The 14,323-nt window shown below is 28.4% G+C and overlaps 1 protein-coding gene across 1 annotated transcript; it reads right to left on the bottom strand.

Moving 5' to 3' along the window:
• Positions 1 to 3,288: 3,288 nt before the first annotated feature.
• On the bottom strand, positions 3,289 to 6,631 carry LOC107848647 (hyoscyamine 6-dioxygenase). The gene is made up of 4 exons (XM_016693420.2): positions 6,353 to 6,631; positions 5,514 to 5,824; positions 4,348 to 4,666; positions 3,289 to 3,805 (listed from the first exon to the last, which is right to left on the bottom strand). The coding sequence occupies exons 1-4, from the start codon at positions 6,542 to 6,544 to the stop codon at positions 3,563 to 3,565; spliced, it is 1,065 nt and encodes a 354-aa protein (XP_016548906.2). The 5' UTR covers positions 6,545 to 6,631; the 3' UTR covers positions 3,289 to 3,562.
• Positions 6,632 to 14,323: the final 7,692 nt, after the last annotated feature.

Raw genomic sequence — 14,323 nt, 5'->3', positions numbered from 1 at the left:
TAGAGATTTTCTAATAGTTTTGTAAAAAAAATTTGGACTATTGGTTCGATTTTCGATTTTAAGGTTTTAATTAATGGTTAAACAGATTACCCGATTACATTAAATTATATTTTTATTTGTGCTTATATAATAGTGGCTTAAATTTTAATATATACCTTATTATATTTTGTAGTTTATAGTTGTTGTCTTAGTTCTTATAATTTATGTAAACTTTCTACATGAAGATTGTGTAAAACAAATACAAATAAGAGAAAGTAAAGAAAAATTACGTGAATCTTTTCTTATCTGTTAAATGAAAAACTGAGCTAATAAAGTAAAAAATCGATTAACCAAAAATCAATAATGAATATCTTATTGGTTCAGTTATCGGTTTAGCATATTTTCAAATAAAAATAGATAAATCAAACCAATAATATACAAAATCGAATTGAACCGACTTATGGTCACCCTATCATAAACTACATTGATTTCAAATCAAAATTTCAAATTTAAACTTCAATTGTATGTCCAAACATCTGCTAAGAATATTTATTTAGAAGGAAAAAAATAAAGAGGAAAAAAAATTAAGGGGAAATTTAATTATAGTAGTGAATCCACTAATTAATATCATCATATACGTGAATATGCCAAATTAGTTAAAATTTGCATCGAAATCATCAATTACCTAATGAAGAATATTTAAAAATTTAAAACTACATAAGAAGATCTTCAATACTCTTTATATAAAGCAAAATAAACGTCAACTCATCAACTAATTAACATATTTTTCTTAGAAAAAAATCTTGTTTGACTTAAGAATGAAGATCTTTTGTACTTCTCTTCTACTTCTACTACTAGCTTTGGCTCTAGGTATTTATACAATTTTTGTCATTCTTTTTCCTTTTGATTGTTGATTAATCTTTTTCTTTAAAGTTATAACTTATGGTATGCGAGCTGAGGATCCTTCGTAAACATCCTTTTTATCTTCATGACTTATGGGTAAAGTGTGTGGACGCTTTGCCCTGCCCTGACCTCATTTGTGAGAGTTCTTTGGATATATTTTTATTGTTGTTTTATATGCGTTCAACATGGAGAAAAATATCTTCTTTAAGATATTGATTCTTCTTATAAAAGTAAGTTTCTTTAAAATCGAGAAAATAACTTCCACGGTGGATTGTCGTCTTCCCAATTCCCAACATCCTATTTTATACCAAACATATTTTTTTAAAAAAATATGATTCTTCTAATGTGCCTAGATTCTTACATATCTTTTTAGTACATTGAGCTAATTATGTTGATTTCTCTTCTCTTCATTTTCTTCAAGTTATTGTTTAAATTGAGAACACATGATACAATTTAAAATTGGTGTTTAACATTTAATTGAATAAAGCAATACCCTATTCATTGTTTGAACAAATTAAAGTTATCCGCTAATATGAATTTGCCAAACATTTTTTCTTATAACTCTTTTATGTTTCTCTTATGGCAGTTGAAGCAAATGCACCAACATATCCTTCATCAAATGAAGACAAATGTGAAGCAATTTTTGAGAATTTTGGTTGTGTAGATTCATCAAATGAATGTGAAAAACAATGTATACAATCATGTTACAAAGGTGTAGGTAGTATTTATAGTTTTTGTGATTTTGAAAAGAATTGTCATTGTCATCCTATGAGAGGTGCTCCTTGTCCTCCTCTAACTAATTGCCCCTTAGTTACAAAAGGGAAAAATGTTACATCTAAATTCATTGAATAAATTATTGAAGAGAATTATCTATTTTTTAAAAAAATTAATTTCTGAGCACTTTCACTATATCTCGATAAAAGAACAAACTATTGAAGAGGTGGATGCAACGTTTCTTTATTGGGTTTATTTAAATTTAGTATTTTCGAGGTGCATCGAATGTATATCTATTTATACACAAAATGATCTATGGCTAAAATTGTAACAAATGTTAGATTCAATACGATTTTAAAAGTGCATGTACCAATGTTGGGTGAGAACTAAAAGTTGGAACTTGTTACAAGAAATTTATCATAATTGATTTTTATTTTTTCTCAAAAGGAAAATATAATTTGTCCACATTTATATAATTCTCATATCATATAGGAAAAGTTTTGGACTTCCTCTAAATTAAAGATTCTTTCGTACACAAAACATAACAATACTCACGATATATATATATATATATATAGCGTTCTTTAATTAGGGTCAAATCATATTAAAATATTTTACTTGCTTTAGTATAGTTCTCTTTGCTTATGATTTGTTATTGTTCAAGGTTTAATTTGGATTATTCGTTTCTTCATGATGTCTTGTTATTTTGATGCCAAAAAAATTTATCAAATTTTAATCTTAAATCCGCCTGCAAGGCAAAAGAAAATAAATCCAAAACAACAACATTATATATATATTACTATATGTCAATCAAGTTAGATCGATTACAATCAATTGTACAACTATTCAACGTTATGCAATAAGTAGAGTCTGTTATTAAATTTTTTGAAGATTATAATTAATTAATTCAAAAACGTAAAATAAAGGCTTCGACATTCGCGCGTGAAAGTCATTTTCATATGAAGCGCTCCTTATTAAAGGCAATCTCATCTTTGAGATTTGCACGTGAAAGTCTCATCTGGAGACAAACAACTCCTAAATAAAGGCAATTCCCTCTTCGACATTGCATGTGAAAGTCTCATTTAGAGATAAAATGCTTCTTACTAAAGGCAATTCATCTCCGAGATTTGTTTCATTTGGAGATGAAGCCTCCTTACAAAAGCCAATTCCATCTTTGAGATTCGCACGAGAAAGTTTCACTTGGAAATGAAGGATTTCTTATTAAAGACAATTTCTTATGAGTTTAAGTTTTGTGCACCGTTAGTGCACAAAATATTCTACACTATCACTTAACTTGACCTAGTATTGCAGGTTACCCAATTATTTACATAAAAACTAAAAAAGAAAAAATTAAGTAACCTGCAATAGCAGGTCAAGTTTACCTGACAATGTAGAATATTTTGTACACTGACGGTACACAAAACTTAAATTCATTTCATATTGAGTATCTTCGATAAGGACAAGGAATATTTAATTTCTTTTTGTTTTTTGACTCGATATTCAATAGCTGTTTAGGGCTAATTCGGATTTGCACCATGATATCCTACTTTAGAAGGCAAAAGGCTCTCAAGGTGACTCCATACTTGAGCTTAAATTGAAACTCTTTGATTAAGATTGAAGAAGACACTTATAACTCTATCACAATTATTTATAGTGGAGTAATAATATTGAAAATTTGATACTATAGTAATATGTGGCCCAACCAATTTATTCACTTGAAAGATCAAACTAGAAAAAGTCCATATAGGACAAACAAACACATCACAACATAACTGTTTAGCCTGAAAACGGTACAGTTGAATTTGTAAATGATGTCTCGAGGTTCGTCATACAATGCTTACTTCGCGAGAGATCCCTTCCGCTCCGTCTTGTGACTCCCGAGGATCTTTACCCAATACAATAACATAAACACAGAAACTTAAATTACAACAACACAAACATGAACTTATATTATTTTGTTTCAAGCCTAGTAGAGCTTGTATGGTTTCAATGCTGCTTCAATTTCAGTGGTGTCACTGAAATAATATCCCAAATATTCTGTGTATGAAAATGGTTTGAATAATGGTGGATTGTTCTCATTTACAAGTATTTTTGCAGGTTCTATTACGCACTCAATTGGACTTATTAAGCTGCCAACTGATGTCCTATCAGAATGTGAGTTTGTCACAACTCTATGTACTCCTGCTGATAGCTTTCCATTGCTCACAACCTACACAAAATCACAGTGACGTACTCATAATTTTTCGTAAGCAATTTCTCATGAAAGTTTTTTCAACAAAGTGGTAGGATTTTCATAATATATGGAGGTTAATTAAGTGTTTGATTTTAAAATAATAAGGTATATTTGTGATTGAATCGATCATATTGTAAGGGTATTTAAGTATATTTACCCTAGAATTAATAAAATAAAAGGATGATTGGTTTATCATTAGAAAAAAAAATTAAAATAAATATCTCAATTTTGATTTATGTTGCAACATTTAAATAACCACATAGTTTAAGAAAGAAATGATGACTTTTTTTAATTTCTGATCATAAACATGCCATAATGTTTTTATGATTATAATACTTTCGAATGTGCGATCTAAACGCTATATAACATTTATACGGCGGTAAGGATAGCATTATAAATAAAGTATATTTCGATACAGAACACTAACGTTGACTATAGTAAACCTTTTCTGATGTGAATTTGAATTAATCAACCACCAAAAAATCTAATATATGTTCAAAGGAAGAAGTATACAATACCTTTAAGATCAGACCATTGATGACAACAAGTGCACCAGGAATTGGTTCAACACCAAACCATTTGCCATCCTTTGATCTCACATGCAATCCACTTAGTTCTTGCTGGACCAAATTGATAAGTGCACCATCACAATGTTCAGCTATACCTATTGTTGAATTTGGGTCTGGACATTGTGGATAATGGTGGGTCACCATTAGTTGAGTCTGGCTATGTTCTTTCCCCAAATACCCTACTTCAAGTCCAAGTCCTTCACACATTAGGTCCAAAATCCTCAAGCTCAGTTTCCTTAACTCCAATGCATATTCACCTATCACTTCTCTAATAAAATAAAATAAATAAAACATGATTAGTATAAGGATCTTTACGAGGTTGCATTCATTGTTTACTTTTTAAAGCTAGTATATAAAGATTAGAGTATAGCATCGACAGCATCGAGTACCCTTTGGATTATGACCAAATTTGTTACGATACACTCCAACTTCATAGAGGCTCTATTGCCTCCTGAACTCAATTTTAATTTATTTTTGTCACCATTTTTAGATAATGTGACACCTTTTTAGCTGACGTGAAACCTTTGACGGGAGCTCCATTTTTATGTAATAAAGGTGTCATATTAGCACAAAAGGATGACAAAAATATGCTAAAATTGAGTTTAGAGGGATAATAGGATCCATGTAAATTTGGAGTGTGTCGTAGAAACTGGATGCTTATCTCTAAAGATTATGCTTTGATTATATACATGTTATACATGAATTATACATATATCATTCACTCACATATTCTTTTAAATTAGTTTAAACAATTGGGTCAACAACTATGTAAGTTAATTATAATTAATATATTCTTAATACCAAGCTTTCAATTATTACCATAAGTAGTAGTAATAAGAAATAATTTTCTTAGTTCAAGACAACTCTTACTAGCTGGAATCGAAGAATCAATGGATTTGTTCGTGTTTTTTTTCCTCTTAAAATAGCCGCGGCCTTTGAACCCCTTTAAAGCAACCATTATTCTATAGTTTCAATTTCTACAAACGTTCACTTGTGAAAATTGAAACTCCATAACAACAAATATTTTTCAAAGACAAAATCAAAAAGTGATCAGTTAACACAGTTTCATTTGTGTTTTATACGCATACATATAACAAGCAATGTATATAATATACCTATATTTTTGTGGTTTTTCAGGCCAAGAATTGATGACATCTTGAGTGAGAGGATGACAACCATGTCCAAAAGTATCTTTCCAAAAAACAGTTTCTTTCTCATTAGTTTTTGAACCATTTTTCTTTGGTGTGTATTCTTTTTCAATGTAAAGTTTTGGCCTTTGGTCAATTGATGGTTCAAAGTCACTTAAGCTCTCATCATCTTTATTCTCAACAAACTTTGCTTTCTCCTCAATTGGAAGATAGAAAAACTCTTTGCAAACTGCTAATGCATCAGCCATTAGGCTTTCTGAAACTCCATGGTTGATCACCTGTTACAATAGGTAAAAATTTAGTTACACCAAAATAATTTTAAAAGATAATTTTTTGACTTTATAATTCTAATGTGTGAAGTTCAGTGGTCATATGATAAATTGATCCTAGGGGATCATTTGGTTCATTGGATCATAAAAGATAATAATTCCCAGATAAAACATGATGAAAAATTCCTGCTAATTATATATCTCCTTGGGATGTATTATGTATCTCGATAGACCCAAAATCGAAAAAAATATATCGGGAGCTAATTATGTATCTTTACAAAGAAAACAATGCATCTTCGTTGGATGTATCGGGAGCTAATTATGTATCTCGACGGACCCCAAATCGTGTTTTTCAGTAATTGTGCAAAATGTCGAGATTTTTTGTAATTAAGCTCCAAACTATCGGGATTTATGTTGTTTTCGAACCTCAAGGTAGATATCAAAGCTGAACAATTTGGTAGAAACCAAAAAGAAACAAAAGTATGATAAACATATTGAGATGTATAATAACAAGAAAAGAGATACAATATATTTAACCTGAAAGAGACCAAACTCAGCAGAAGCTTTGATGATTTGCTGAATAGAATGATTTGAAGGTTGTGATAAATCAATAACTGGAATATGTTTACCAATTGGTACATCTGCATTTACCCTTTTCTCTAATGGAATTACATATTTATTTGGAATTGAATTCACTTCTGATGACCAACTTGAAACTAGTGATGCCATAATAATTTAATGAAAATTTTCTACCTCTTAGAGAGTAATAATACTATATCTTAGATATTGGTAATTGCTTTATGAGGATACTAGGCTGTGTTTTGAACTTATTTATAATGATTGGTAGATAGTATATAAATTAAATAATTCTATTTGTGTGAGCTCATAAACATTGTCGATTTCAAATCCAAATATAAAAGAGGAGGGCTGTCGAGGGTTAACTAGAAACAATATCTCTAACACATAAAGACAAGGACAAGACTGTGCATACATATTACTTTCTTCAGACTTCTCTTGTGAAATTACATTTTTTTGACATAAATCCCGACAGTTTGGAGCTTAATTACAGAAAATTTTGACATTTTTCATAATTACTAAAAATCTCGATTTTGAATCTGTCGAGATACATAATTAGCTCCCAATACATCCAACAGAGATACATTTTTTTCCTATCTATAGATACATAATTAGCTCCAGATACATTTTTTGCGACTTTGGTTCCGTCAAGATACATAATACATCCGACGAAGATACAATTTTTCCTTTGTAAAGATACATAATTAGCTCCCCATACATTTGTTTTTTCAATTTTAGGTCTGTCGAAATACATAAATAAGCTCTCGATATATTCAATTGAGATTTTTGTAGTGAAAATTTGTATAAATAAAATAAAATATAAACCACATAAATCCCTACTATAGTGAAAGTATTTACATATAATCCCGTTAGACTTTCTCTCTCCCTAATTTGTAAAATATACTTATACATTAGGTAGACCCTTATACATTGCTGCAATGTATGATAAAACAGATTTGCCTATATTTATGGAAAGAGAAATCAAATACTATCTCTCTCTACCATAACTAATGCAATTAATTACCGATCATTATGTAGTGTATGATTAAATATAGTAACTGAAATTTAAATTCAAAAAAATTCTTAAATATCACTATTAATTGTTCTCATTTACAATATTTTATGTTGTTTATTCATTTTAGCAGATCAAAAAGCCTTATTATTTTCTTCTTATACTATTTTTAGTAGTAATAAATTACATAAACAATAATAAAATATGATTTTAGTTAAAACCTTTTTAAAAATTATGTAACAACAACATAAAATAATATAAAATCTAGTAGGAGTATTTATTTTTCATTCTCTTTCCTTTACTTTAGTAGAAGTAATATTAATACGTATAGATTATTTGTGTTCACACTGATATAATTCATTAAGCTCCTAGAAAACTAATTTCCAAAGTATATTTTGATGAAAGAAATTATCCTTCATCCACAGAATCATATAAATTTATTATAAATAATTTAAAATTCATGAAAAAAATAAATATCAGTTAACAAAATAGTTAAATGAGGATAACATGTATCCAAATACAGTTGATATATTTAGTTTTATTAATCAATATGATGTATTTATTGAATCAATGCAAATAATGGATAAGTTGGAATTTAAAAGATAACATTATACAACAGTTGCACATGTATGTGGGCATATTATACATTTGAAAAATAATCTGCAGTAATATATGATGTCATACTATACATTTAAGTATTAACATTAAACATGTATACTTCTGTATCCTTATCAGAAGGTATAATGTAACCTTATACAATATTAATACTTTCTATTTGTATAATACCAAATAATACATAAAATGCCTCTTAAATGTAATAAGAAATTCTTAATGTATAACATAAATATATAGCAGAAGAATTATATTATACATTAGTCTTCCAAAAATAACTAATAGATAATGTCTGATATATTATAACTTATACATTGAAATATAATCTTTCAAAATGTATAATATCACACTATATATATAAAATATTCACGCTATACATTAATTATCTACAAGATTATAATAATTTTAAGGAAAAATTAGTGTTATTGTAACATTACATTGACTACACGATAATAAGGAAAAAGAATGATTCGATTTTCTTTATTACGTGAATTAAAAGTGTACATCTTCAATTCCAATTAAAGTGACGCAAATAGGAGGAGGATGAGAGAGTATTAATATTACATTAACTTGATTCTAGACATAAATAAAGGAGCACACATATGGAGCAAAAATCAGTGTACTAAAATAGAAGCAAAATATGGTATTTTGATAAGTACGAGGGGGATGAGAGAGAAAAAGTAAATTTAAGGGATATAAATAATTACTTTGGGATTTTTGTAATTTCTTTTTCAATATGAAATTTTATGTAATAAGATAAAGTTACCTTTTATATATATATATATATATATATATATATAGTAAAATAAATTAAGGTGTATATTTATTTATTTTCTTTTTGGCTTTCTTATTGTTGTTGTTGGGGTAAACATGCAATATGTCAAATCATAAGGATAACTACCTGCTTAACAGTAACAGTGTGTAACTATCATTGGTTTATATGGTGATTATATATTGATTATGCTTTTGCATTCCAGCTAAAATTTGTAAAATAAAGATTATGAGGCCCAAATAATTTAGATTCACATTGGAAAGTTCTATTTTAGGGATATAATATTTCTTACCAATAGATGCGATCTTAAATTTAAATTCTAATATTCAAAGGTTTAAGGTTTTTAGCTTCAACATATTGTATTTTGAAAATTTCGAATTTATATCTACTATTTATTACAATTTTAATAACTTTTACCACATAAATTTATATTTCTTGTTGAAAGCATTGGTTCAGATGAACCATGTGTCGTAATGTTGCATTGGCCTCCGTCTATTAAAGGTGAATTTATACTCGAAGCTTGAATCAAAAACTTTAATTAAAAACTAAGAAATACTTATATTATAAATGTTGAATTCTTTTACTCAAGATTATAACATCCGATGGATCTGTCAAAAATGGGCCGACGATTATAAGAAAAGTAGTTATTGTAGTTCTTAAGCCTGCAAGCCAAATTTTTGACTTGAACCTACCTTTGCTAAGAGAAGCGGTATATATTCCGATTGTTATATATGCAATCGGAATCTTTAACTTTTCATGGTGTATACTATGGTTATATTGTGCAACACGTTAAATGAGTCTAAATTTTATTTGATATATTATAGACAAATAAATTGTCCACCATTGATTTACATGACCCATTGTCGTTAGCCCATTTGACTACCTTATCTCAACTCAAGTAACCTTTTAACGTGTCCTGCCTATTTAGTGACTCAGTAATTTTCACCTGCGCAAATTTGTTCGTCTTGCCTATTTGGCAATTTTAGTCATAGTATAACTTGTATGATATCATATTTAATGCCTCCGTCCAAGGGCGGACCTATGTAGGATTTTGGGGTGCTTTGACACCCACTAAATTCGATGCAGAATAGGTAATAATTACATAGAAAATACAGAAAAATAGATATAAAACATATAAAAGCACCTACTATAACAAAAAGTTAGGTGAGTGCATTGGCATTTAGGTTGATCTTAAGGTGCTTCATTGGAAGGAGGCCCCGGGTTTGAACCTCATTGAGATGATTTTTTACCTTTTTTCAGTTTTTAAATTTTTTAAGCACCCACTATCCTTAAATCCTGAATACGCCACTGCCTCTGCCTAACAAATTTATTTCAATACATCCAATTCAATTCAACCTGTCCAATTTAAAATTTCAGTAGTGCCACCTTTTTTATATATACACTAGATACTGTAGCTCGTGCCAGCACGGGCCCAACATATGTTATTTACGTTATCTCAATTTATGTAGCACAAATAGTATTTGGAGTGTCAATCAAATTTTTATTAATATAATTTTTTAAATAATTTAAATTGCTAATCATTGTGATTTATAGTATCTTTTATGTAATTTAGTAATTTATGTTACTCGCTTTGTCTCAAATTTAGAATTTAGTGAGTCATTCAATTTTTTTTTACTAATATATATTTTTTTAAATATTTTAAGTTTTTAATCTTTGTGATTTTAGTATCTTTTAATGTAATTTCAAATAATTTATGTTACTTGCTTTATCGCAACTTATGTGACACTATTAGAATTTCAAAAGTCAATCATATTTTTTACTATATTTTTTAAAAATATTATCAGATGTTAATAGTTATGACTTATAATTATTTTTTTGCATAATTTTTAAATATATAATATTTTATCAAAATAAACTAAATAAATTAAAATAAATAAAGTACTAAATTTTTAAAACATGTTAAATTCGAAAACAACATTTGGATCAATAAATTACTAAATTAAAATAATAAAACATGCAAATAATAAAATGTCAAAACTATCCCGAATTTACGTGACACAAATATAATTTAGATAATCAATCAGATTCTTAATGTGTTTTTAAATATTTTAAATTGTTAGCTATGGTAATTTAAAATATTTTTTTATGTAATTTTCAAGTAATATATGTTACTCTTCTTATCCAAATTTTTGTGGCATTGATATTCAATTATATTCTTAAAATAATTTAAGTTTTTAATTATTATGATTTATAATACTTTTTCTTCTATTTCAATTTAAGTAGTACTAAAATAAATTCGAGAGTCAACCAAATTTTATGATTGAAGCAGCGAAGTAGATATGTCCTAAATGACTTGTAACACCTAATTAGAAGTGATATAGCAAAATTACTATGAGAAAATATTTGTGAAAAAAATTTAAATAAGTCTCATAAAAGATGTCATGTTAATTTAAAACATCAAGAATTAATTTATCATTTTATGTCAATTTTATTTTTATTAAATATTATTAAATTTTTAATACCTAAATAACTTATAATAATTAATTAGGGGTGATATAGTAAAATTACGGTTGAAGCAGCTGAAGTAGACATGTCATAAATGTTTATTTTACCTTTATTTTTTATTAAATATTATTAATTTTATTATATATAAATGTATTAAAATAATTAATTAGGGGTAATATAGTAAAATCATGGAGCAAACATACTTGTGATTTTTTTTAAATAAGTCTCATATAAGATGTTCTATTAATTTAAAACATCAACAATTGATTTATCATTTATATCTATTTTATTATTTATTAAATATTATTAATTTTTTAATATCTAGATGACTTATAATAATTAATTTGAAGTGATATAATAAAATTACGATTGAAGCAACTGAAATAGACATGTCATAAATGTCTATTTTACCTTTTTTAATTAAGTATTATTAATTTTCTTATATATAAATGACTTAAAATAATTAATTAAGGATAATATAATAAAATCACGGAGCAACTGAAGCAAGTGAAGAAGCAGGCATGTTGACAAAGAGCTGCCTGCTTCTTCACTCTTATTAATAGTAGTAATAATTAATTTGGAGTGATATAATAAAACTACGATTGAAACAGCTGAAATAGACATGTCACAAATGTCTATTTTACCATTTTTAATTAAATATTATTAATTTTTTTATATATAAATAACTTAAAATAATTAATTAGAAATAATATAGTAAAATCACGAAGCAACTTAAGCAGGTGAAGAAGCAGGCATGTTGATGAAGAGTTGTCTCGTTTTCACTCTTATTAATAGTAGTAGTAATAATACCACTTGTATGAAATCATATTCAACTCCTTTGTGAGCATTTTTAACTGCATGTTAAAAATTCAAAAATAAAATCCCCAATAAAATAACTGCTCACAGTTATTTCCAAATAATTCATTGTTCTAATAATTGTTAAAAAGATATTATTTTATACTCCAAAGAATCCCTCCAAATTATGTTATGACAAAAGGATAAAGATAAGATGATAAAATTTTAAAAAAAGGTGCCATCATATACTGCTAGATCTTGTAGGGTTTAGCTGCTTTTAATATTTTCTCTAAATTTTGTCCTCTATCCCTCTCCAATTAAGGTGTTCAAATTAAATCGAAAAAAATCGCATCGTATCAAAAAGTTAAATTAATCGATAAATGTAATTGATTAGGTTTGATGAAAATGTTCTATGTGACATTATTTTTTTCGGTTCTTTTTTATGGTAAGAAATTTTTTTTGCATCTAATATACGTAAGAATGTGAATTTTTCTTATTTGAGATCAACTATTTTGAGATGAAGAGTGTATTAAACATCAATTAATATGAGTAATATTATAAAATTATTATATCAATCATTATTTTTATAATGGGTGTATCAATTCAAAACATGACAGGTAAATTCAAATGGAGGACGTATAAGATAGAGGACTAGCAATGCTCTAACTCAAAACAATACGGACTCTTTTGAGTGAAACCCCAATATCAGAGGACTAATTTAAACATTTTCCTCATCAGAAAACCATTCCCCCTCTTTCCTTTCTCGACTATGTTCGCAATTTTCCACGGCAAATTTGCCCCGTCAAAACACTCTGATTTAAGGTAATTATATTAACCTATCTATTTGATTTTATATTTAAAGTTTCAACTTATGAAAATGATTTATAATGTTACATATTGTTATTGTCAAAATTGGTAATTTTTTCAATTAGGTAATGTGGATCCACACAATGTATGTTTGTTAGGTTGGAAATAATATACCCAGAATAGTCTCAGTGATTATGGAGAGGGCAAAGTGTACACAGACATTATCTCTATAGGCTCTACCTTAGGTGTGAGGTGTGTCACGCCCCTTTTTTTTACTTCAAAAAAATTATTTAAGGTTTGAAAGGATTTTCATTATTAAAGTGACAAAAAATGAAAATTTTGTTTCGAAAAGGATTATTTACATTTAAACTTAGAGTCGCCACTTGGCATAATTGGGTGTTCCAAGTCACCTTTGGGGAATCCTTTTCGAAATGATTTGACTCTTAAAAAGATTGGTTTGCGAACAGAGATTACGGCTAAGGAATTCTGTTCACTGAGGGGAAGGTGTTAGGCACCCCTCGATCCCGTGGTTCGACCATGGTCTCTTGGTGAAGCGTATCGGCTAATTTTGACACTATGAATGTACAAACCACACAAAAACACGTAAAACAGTCAAACAAACAAACAAAACAAAAACGAATCAAAAGTAGAGTGTCCAGTCCAATTTATACATTCCAAAATAGAAAAATGCAAAAATAAACCCTATCTAACCTACACTAATACTAACTATGCTCCCGTGCTTTACCCAACACCTCGGGCCTTCCTCACAAACGTCTTCTACCAACATAGTACGTCGGGGCATTCCCCGGTGAATAAATACAAGGTGTCTCGGGGCATTCCCCGGCTAAATAAATACATTTGAATTAAACACGATAAACTAGAAACCAAACATTCGCACGCGCATTAAACATTCAAAACATTTAATAAACACATCACTCCTAAATATTTGCCTACCCGAACCTACTTTTAGCTATTCATTTGATGGCCTAATCATGATGCTATCCAATTCAACAATATTCAGCAATGAATCAAAATAATCAACCTTTGACTTATTCGATTATCAATTTTCGATCTCGACCCCCAAAAAAATTCAAATCCTTCAATTACTCTATTCACATGAATCAGTCAATCAATATCAACCACAATAATCACGATTGCTTGAACACAATATCAAAACATATCCTCACATCATAACATCAGCCAAACACTATATTCGATCCGATACACCGAATACCATAACTATTAAAATAAAAGCGAAAGAGAATAGAATTGGACCTCAAGACGAAGCTTTCAAAATCCAATATTACTTGAATGAGAAAACGTATTCCGCCACCGGATACCTCGAATTGAACCTCGACCCAACAAACCAGAGCTCGATACACCCTTTTTCTCCATTTTTGCTAACCCAGATTGAAAACCCTAAAACGAAGGTAAATAAGTACCAAATTCTCGCTCCTGTTATGGTTTC

The sequence above is a fragment of the Capsicum annuum genome, chromosome 11 (assembly GCF_002878395.1).
Source record: "Capsicum annuum cultivar UCD-10X-F1 chromosome 11, UCD10Xv1.1, whole genome shotgun sequence".
Lineage (NCBI taxonomy): Eukaryota > Viridiplantae > Streptophyta > Magnoliopsida > Solanales > Solanaceae > Capsicum > Capsicum annuum.
The sequence above is the reverse complement of the archived record's forward strand: the minus strand, read 5'-3'. Positions and strand labels throughout refer to the sequence as shown.